Below are 8,730 nucleotides of genomic sequence, written 5' to 3'. Positions count from 1 at the left end.
TATATGCTTTGCTGTGTTTTGTGTGTTTTTAAACTTTCAATTGATTGAAATTGAAATTTCCTTAAAAAGTAAAATAAAGCACACGGGAAGGGTGGATCTCTGCTGAGCACCTCGGGCTCCCTATATTGCGATTGTGATATTGCTTGAGAGAAAACTGATTATTTAGAGAGACTGATTTTTGGTGTGATAGTATTGAGTGTATCGATACATGTCACTGTGTACTCGACATGTATACATCTTGTAAAATGTAAATGATGCCTATACGTTTTATAAAACATTTTAGCTTGTTATTTTATTCAGTTTGATTTTTCACAACATTTTCCAACGTGTGTTAATTATTGAGCGAGTTGAAACGCGTGTGGTTGGAAAAATCGGGCGGAAAACTACACTCTTCTGTCGCATGAGCATGGCGTCATTGGTGAGCGCCATTCCACATCCGGATACAGGTCAGTGGAAGATTTGCGATAGATTTATTAAATCCCATGTTGCTCCATCAGTCCTGGACGAGAACGAAACGGAACACTTGTTATTCAAAGACCGTCTAGTGTCAAACTTTGAGTTAGCTTCTCACCACAAGGACAGACCTTTCGTGTTTTTGCAGGCTGTTGAGTCCTTAAATGTTTCCGAGCTGTCATATCTCCACACAGAGGAGCGTTCGGAGAGACGCATGGCTCAGGCTCAGTGTGTTCCTGTCGCTCTGACGTCATCTGGAGATCAGGGAGTGACTTCCTCTCAGCTGATTGTAGCATAAACTCCTTGCATTGATTCTTACATTCTAATTTATAACTTTCCAAGACACTGAATACTTAAAAAAAGAAGACTTTATTGCGCTCGGCATTAAATTATATGGTAACTATATGATGTCAGTGTCTCTCTGTGATGTCATAGGTGGATCCATGTCGGTGACACGTTGGCCATTCTAGCCTGTTGCCGTAAATTTTACTCCGCTTTTGTGTGCCAATACTTTTATGAATACTTTTGCACCAAATAACCTCCAATGATTTCCTGCTGTAAACGGTAATTGCACTTCTGCCTTGCCAAACCCGCTTCTTTCTGCCCCGAGCAGGCTAAATGGAACGATTGTGAAAGCAAAAAAAACTCATGTTTACTGCAGGAGAGCTTTAATACAGACTAGTGCAGACATTTATCTGCCCCCCCCCCCTCACACACACTGGTTGGAGGTACATTCCTAATACAACCCAAAACGGGGTCATGAACCTGTTTCTCTGTTGGACACTTGTAGAACGTCTCAGCAGATTGAGGTCCACGCTCAGTTTGCAAACACGCAGTTAGAACTGGTAGAACGCTGGCAGAATATTTACGTCACCATCTAAAGCAATGATTCGGTTACTCTCAAAAGTCCTTGTAACACGGAAAACAATTCTCCTTCCTGTTGTTGCCTTCTAGGTTTAACCGCACGCTCATCACTGTTGATGCATTTTGCGTGGCATGGATCCAGATGGGGATCTGAACCCTGACAAAGACGACCTCCCGCTTCGAGCCAACACTAAACACGTACTCGTCAGGCATTACGTGCTCGACCTGGTGGTTGCTTTTGACAGGAAGGTCATCGGCGGTACTGTTGTCCTGTTCCTGGAGCCTCGCTCTGCGGTGGGGGCCGAGGATGACGCTGGACCTGGTGCAGTCGAAGGAGAACCGTCCGTGGGTTCCTCACGGCCCACGCCTGACAACGTGATTCAGTCTTCACCTTGGTGGGGAACCACCAGCAGCAATGATTTCACTTTAGTGCTGGACTGCTGTGACCTCGACGTGTCAAAGGTCGAAGAGGTGGACGTCTCCTCCGTGGCATCCATGCCTCCCCTACCGTCTGAGTCGGGACACTCGCCGGTAGACGTTCTTCTTCAGAACCTCACCTCCATGCCATCCAGCCAATGGGAGCGTAGGAACCAGCTCTACTTGCAGTGTAGCCGAGCCGCCGGTGATCAGAACGGCAGCTCGTTGCATTTCTGTCGCGATCGATGGAGTTTGCAGGTGAGGAAGAAGATGGTCGCGTCGCCTCAGGAGTTCCCTCGTGCGATCCGGATCTACTATGAGACGAAGCCGGCGGGGGGGTCGGTGAGGTGGACCGAAGACCAGGACAACAGGTTCAGCTCTGAATTCGTAAACACACTGCTTTCATCTTTCATTGTTTCTCTCTTTAAAGCTTTTTAGCGTTGACAACTGGCAGCACATCTGCTCTGGCAGATGCTGTTTGAGTTATAGCGGAATATTTCTGATTCATTAATGCACAAAAACACACCTCGGGCTGTTATTTTACATTCTGTGTGTGTGTGTGTGTGTGTGTGTGTGTGTGTGAAACATTGAAATGAGGGTTGTTTATGAATTTACCATTGTTTACCCTTCCAGGGTGTGTGTTTACACTGCCGGCTCTCCCATCAACAACCGAGCCCTCTTCCCCTGCCAGGAGCCGCCTGTTGCCATGTCAACATGGCAGGCAACAGTCCGGGCCCCCGGTGAGTGCATGGTTTTGATGAGTGGGGAGGAGCAGGCTAGACCTACTGAGGACGGGGACAAAGGTACGCATACTTTATTCTGCCTTCGGGCCTTTGATTACGAGATGTGGCTTATTAAAGCAGGGCGTCTTTTCACTACCATTTGTCTGTCTGTTAATCAGAATAACTCGAAGCCTCCTCACAGCAACTCTATTTACATTTTTGTGAGGTGGACCTCAGAATAAGGAAGAGGAAATTAGATCCAGATCAAGTTACGGATTCGGTAAACTCTTCGCAGCCTTCACAGAGTTCTGCCCTTTCTCTTCGTTTGCTGTTTATGTTGACTTATTGTTCACTGGAGGGAAAACATTTGATCATCCCCACCACTACCGTCAGATGTAGAAATTAGTTTTGTGTGTGTCGTGTGTTTCTGTTTGCTTTTTAATTGTGAAAATCAAACTTTTTCCTCTATTGTTTGCAGGACTCTTAATCTGGAATTACTACGTCACTATGCCAATGCCTGCTTCCACTTTCACCTTGGCAGTGGGCTACTGGCACCGAGTCGCAGCAGACATTCCCCCAACATTGGAAGATGTGGCGAGAGACGGGACAGCCAGACTTGGGTGCGCACCTGGTCGGCAAACTGAGACGGAACTTGTGTCTGGGTTTGGAAGCTCCACCGACCTTACAGCAAAGGTCTCTCCTCTCCAGGCTGGCAGGTATTTTTTTCTTCTTCTTAATTTTTCCTGTGTTATTAACCCAAGTCATGCCCTTGAGCATTCCATTGCTAAACTTTCCTTTTGCCATACCAAAAATGGTTCAGATGAACGCTAGGGTGTCACACTCAATCAGCTTTTATGCAAGTGCATTAAAGCTTGTTCCATAGTACACAGTACATTGGCGAGGGGCCGGCCTGCTATGGGCAGGGCCGGTTTTCGGCTGGGGTCTCCCTCTCTGCTTGCCAGCAGGTTGGCAGGTCAGCCAGTGGTTTCCAGTAATCCTCCTCCTCCCTTCATGGTTTCCCTCCAGCTGCAGCGTGCTACTGGCCCAGGAATGCCGCGCTACAAGGAAGGCCTTTATTTTCAGTGAATGGCTGGAAGGAAACTTGGATGTCGCTTGAGACCTTTGGAACAGCTCTGATGCTGAGGATGGAGTTCGTGTTGGATATTGCCTTTAGATTGAATGTTGGCTCCTGGATATGTTTTGGGATCAGCTTGGTTTGTCTGTGTGAATTGTATATTCCATATTCCCACTGCTTCCATTTCCATGTGTAGCACAGATTGAGGGGACATAATGTGCCTTTTTTTTTTTGCTCGCCTACTCAAGAACAGCATGAATTTTTAATAAGAATATTCATTAAGTCTGTCTTTATTAACCTTGGATTAAACTTTCCTTCCCTGTTTTGATCTGCTGCAGCAGAGACCATGCCAGCCGCACAGACTCTACATTCTGTTCCTCTTCCCTTGAGGATGACGGCCTCACTGTAACTGATTATCCAGGCATGGTGGATGACGGCATCCCCTGTTCCCATGGCGACTACCCTTGCCGATTCACTCAGCGGTCGGCGAGGTCCCAGCGGGTGATTCCGCACCGCGTGTTTGGTCCCGTCTGCTTGCTGCAAAAGGCCCAGGTTGAGTTTTTACAAAGTGTCTGAGACTTGAGATGCTCTATTTCATTAAATAGTCATGTAATAATTATTACTCTCGATTGCATGCTACCTTTACCTGCTCTATAGGATTTGTGTGAACAGGAGAAAGCTAGCTTGTTGATGCTCTTCATTTAATTCCATTTAAACTTGTGACCATTAACGCTGTCGTTTACCTTTTTTTTTGCAGACCGTCCTCAAGCTGCTGCCTCCATGTTTGCATGCGGCCTACACCATTCTTGGGGTTCATCCCTTTCCCCGCCTCGATGTTCTCATAGTCCCCGCAGGGTTCTCCAGTCTGGGCATGGCCAGGTAATGACAACTAAATATTTGTTAGGAGTGAAATGTGTAGATTAGACAGAATATACTGGAAGCAACACAGGGAAGGCAAGTTAGGAAGTAAAAAAAATAATAAAAATAGTGCTGGACTGGAAAGTCTAAATTATGTTTCCTGGCTGGTTTTTTGACCGTAATTTAAAAGTTGTACCGAAGCAGACCATCAAAGATTTGCCACACCAAAGCTACAGGCAGCACTTTCCAGCTTTATCCCTCTGGTTCAGTTGATTTTTTCTGGGTTGCATGATTAATGGTATACTGTACAGTTCAAAACAATCTGTCTCTTCGTAATTGGAATCCTTTCATTATTGAATTAAGATTCCAAAAATAACTGCCGAACACATTTGAGTCATCCAGCATGTCGAGGATGCTTAAAGATTTCAAACGGGAAAGTAGAATCAGAGAAACATTCTAGCATTTCAAGATTGCCGTACTGTTGCTGTCTGCTTTTATTGCAGATCTACTTTTCATTACCTTTTCTATTCACTCTATTTTCCAAAACATTAGTCCTCCATTCCCTCATCCTGTTTCCGAAACCTTCCACCTCTTTCTTCTTTTATGCATTTTTCCATCTGAAACGACTTTCTCCAATGACTTTCTCCCACCACGTCTCTTAATCTGTTCGCTGATTTTAAAAGACATTTCCTTTTGTTTGACCTAAATAAAGTTGGGCAAGTCGGTCCAGCATATACTTCTTCCAACCATTCCTCTGAACATTAAATGGTTCAGAGGAATGGTTGCTGTGTCTGCAGGTCTGTTTTTAAATGTCAGACTATTTTACAGCAGTTGGCTAAAGCACCAACAAACCTGCTCTCATGCAGAGTAGCTGGGATGTATAATACTATACTGTACATGGCATCAGCGCCAATGGGAGCTACCGTCGTCATCGCTAGAGTGCTATGGAAGATAGCACTTTGGTGGAAAGACAAGCTTGTGCACGACTTTAGTTTTTATCTAGACTTCCATCTAGAACATTTGAACACAAATGTTGTTGTTCAGCACACCAGGCGACGTCTCTTCTTTCGTTTGTGTGGTTCTGGGAGGATGCTAGGGTTGAATTACGCGTGAAATTTTCCAGATTAATTATAAGCGTTGCACATAAATGGTGACAATCTGAATTTAATTTAATCAGAAAATGAAACTTTTTCTCAGTTAGAGTTTTAAAATAAGCCCGTGGCGGGTGACCCAGATCATTTCACACTTGTTATATGAATGTTTGTGTACAGTTTCAATGGAGGACTGGGAAAAGATGCACCCACAGGATAATAAACACGCTGTCCTACACTATAAAAAAACCCACCTCTGTTTTGCTTCATTTCCTCTTCCATATTCCTCTGCTTAAATATCTTCCACTCTCTTTCTACTTTAATCCCCCTTTTATTATCTTACCGTTCTGTGTTTTCTGTTTGCCCTTCACTTTGAGAATTGGTGCTATCCTGCTTCTGTCACCTTTTTACCCTTCATTTTCTCCTGCCCAAGCTTTGGTTCCCCCCTCATTGCCCTCATAACATTCCTTAATCCGTTAGCTCTTCTTCTCTGTTCTCTGTCCTTTAACACACAGTCCACTGCTCATCATTCTGGCCTCCAGCATGTCACCGATAGTTTCCCTGGAAATCAGGTTTTACACTTTCTCTGCAATACAGTAGATATGAGTGAAAGCCAGCCAGGTTAAAATGATAAACTGATGCCAAATAAAGACCCTCAATGACTGGCCTTTTATAAACTGTGTTGATCAAGTAAGCTGTTTAAGGTGGTCAGTGAACGTCGTGCCAAATGTCTGTGGTGTGCAACCACAGTCTCGCTTTCGCTCGGTCTGCCTTTTTCCTCTCCCTCACTGGCCTCCCTTGAGAAGAAGTCCCTCAGACAGGATATGAGATCATTGCTGAATATGTATTCTGTGTGAGTTTCTTACTTTTGAGCCAAGAGTGGTCTTAATCAGAGATAATTCAAAGGGCGGCAAGCTTGCAGTCTGTGCTTACGACTAAAATTAGCATACTTGATGACTTCTCTCTAAACACAAGAGCTCTCTTTGATCTAAGTCTTTCACATCATCGTGTTCATTTTTTTTGGGCTGTTTATTTTGAATAGAGATCAAGTGAAAGCAGTGGCTATTCTGCTGTGGCTGTTGCCTGACGGTTGTTTTCTTTCCCGTATGAGGATAACTCCCAGGCACTTATCCCTCTTGTCTTGGCTTCCTAGACTCCAGTGAGTTGCAGAGGACAGAGAAGAGATTTAAATCCTTTATTTTGCTTCAAACGCCACCTGCACAGACTCTCTAGAAAACTCTGCATGAGTCTCAACCCAATGTCAACTCATTCTCGTCGTGCGGGTGGCTCCATCCTACATGCCTCTGCACTTAGCCACGGGGTTGTACCGCAGAGAGGCGTAAAGGGCAAACAAAAGGGAAGCGAAGATGAGAGAGATGAAGAGGGCAAAGGCGGGGTTCACGTCAGGCCAGTGAACCCCCAGGATGTGGGAGAGGATGTGTGGATTATTTCCAGCAACAAAAGCCATTAGCCCCTGGAAGGACTTCAGAGACCGGTGCCATTTAATCTAGAGATTGGGAGGTATGTGGACCCCAGCGCTTGGGACGACGCCAAGATCAGTTTTTGTGCAGTGCCCCAGTGGAAACAGCAGGACAGGGAGTTGGTTCAAGGATGCATGAAGCTGTTGTTGTCTGATACAGAGGAAAGAGCGTGGAGGGGCTGCAGTGGAGGATTCGCTGCGGCATAAAGTTTTTATACAGAGAATGGGGCAGGAAAGCCAAGATTAAAGACTCAGGGAAAGAACAGGTCTGCATTCAAAGGCCGTGCCGTGACCACACTGGAAGCTACAGGGCTTTCTGAGACGCACACACACACACACACACACACACACAAAGGGTAGTTGTCTTTCACTATTGTAAGTTCCAGGGAATGAAGTCAGTCAGCAGATCCTCAGATTTTACTTAACCAATTTCTTTTCATTTTGTGTAACAATGAGAATCTGTTTTATTTTAATAGAATCTCGATGTTCTACTCCTGTTCCAAGAAAACTTTAACAGTCCAAGTCCATGCAATTGATGCAGTGTGTGGCAAACAATGCGTCTTCTCTTTCACAGACGAGGAAACAACTTGGGTCCTTCCTGGGCATGTCGGCGTCGTTCTGCTCCTGAACATAGAGATACTGCGGACTGTCTCTTCAGACTAATGTCAACCGTTTAACACATTTAGCAGCAAAATGCTTTAACGTAGAGTTGCATGGATGAGGGGAACACCGTATAATGATGAGTAGGCCTTTGCAGACCTTTTGGAAAGCAGTGTTCTTCCAGTCTTCCACTCTTTCATGAACATTAGTAATCAGCAATCATTTATGTGAACGTGTGTTTGCCTGCGTGCATTTTTATTACATCTCCTTTATCTTATTCTGTGCCAGTTTGTCGTACTGCTGGAGCGTATCCCAGCTGACTTTAGGCTAGACGTGTGGTACGCCCTGGGGTACACCCCAGACAAGTCGCCAGTTCACTACAGGGCCACATAGAAAAACAAAATAAATCACATTCACATACACAGGAAACTTCTAGTCACTGGTTCACCTGTATTATATATTCTTGGACTAGGGGAGGAACCTGAAGAACATGCTAACTCGCAATAAAGTCCGCGGCTGTCAGTAGAAACTGAAACCGGGACCACCACCTTGCGAGGCTTTAAATTGTTGCGTTTTTTTGATGATTTTTTTCTCTCTCTCATATTTTCATCTCGGAAAAAGTCATTTTGGTTGTGACTAGGAGTGACAGGAAGGACACGGCATTTCCATTCTCTCTTTGAAGCCGAGGTCCATGTGCACCCGAGCCCTGGCTGAACTAATCTGAGATCACTGCGTTTGCTGTGCGTCCAAATGGGCCACACGCTCTGACATTCCTGAGAAAGTGCCGTTTCCCCTGCGTTTCGCAGAGAAATGACCCGAGTGTCGAAGCCTTTCCCTTCAGCCGTCTGTGTGATGTGGGTTTTGTTTGGTTTGACTTCATGCAGGCCGAGTCCTGCGCTTGTGTTTGTATGAATGCGTGCATTGTTCACATGATGGTGTTTGGATACGTGTTCGGTGAACTGAGGATTACCTCAGAGGAAGGCGATACAGGTCATTTGTCATTGCTTGTTATCGTCTGTTTTCTCTGCTAGTGAATTCAATTTTTTTTTTTTAAAGTTACAGCTGTCATAGTGTTATCCTCAAGTTATGGCTGTAATTGAGATGGATCAGTGTACAATTGTTTCCACTGGGAATTTTTGGCGGAGTCTGATAAATCCACACACCTATTAA

General features: G+C 45.0%; 1 protein-coding gene across 1 annotated transcript in view; it reads left to right on the top strand.

The window, feature by feature from the left end:
• Positions 1–1,449: 1,449 nt before the first annotated feature.
• aopep (aminopeptidase O (putative)) overlaps positions 1,450–8,730 on the top strand; it is a 56,570-nt gene continuing 49,289 nt past the window's right edge. Inside the window, exons 1-5 of the mRNA XM_068760988.1 lie at positions 1,450–2,105; positions 2,368–2,537; positions 2,935–3,172; positions 3,873–4,083; positions 4,289–4,410. Of these exons, the coding sequence (XP_068617089.1) occupies positions 1,450–2,105; positions 2,368–2,537; positions 2,935–3,172; positions 3,873–4,083; positions 4,289–4,410 (1,397 nt within the window). The remainder of the gene's footprint in view (positions 2,106–2,367; positions 2,538–2,934; positions 3,173–3,872; positions 4,084–4,288; positions 4,411–8,730) is intronic.

The sequence above is a fragment of the Brachionichthys hirsutus genome, chromosome 4 (assembly GCF_040956055.1).
Source record: "Brachionichthys hirsutus isolate HB-005 chromosome 4, CSIRO-AGI_Bhir_v1, whole genome shotgun sequence".
Taxonomy (NCBI): domain Eukaryota; kingdom Metazoa; phylum Chordata; class Actinopteri; order Lophiiformes; family Brachionichthyidae; genus Brachionichthys; species Brachionichthys hirsutus.
The sequence above is the reverse complement of the archived record's forward strand: the minus strand, read 5'-3'. Positions and strand labels throughout refer to the sequence as shown.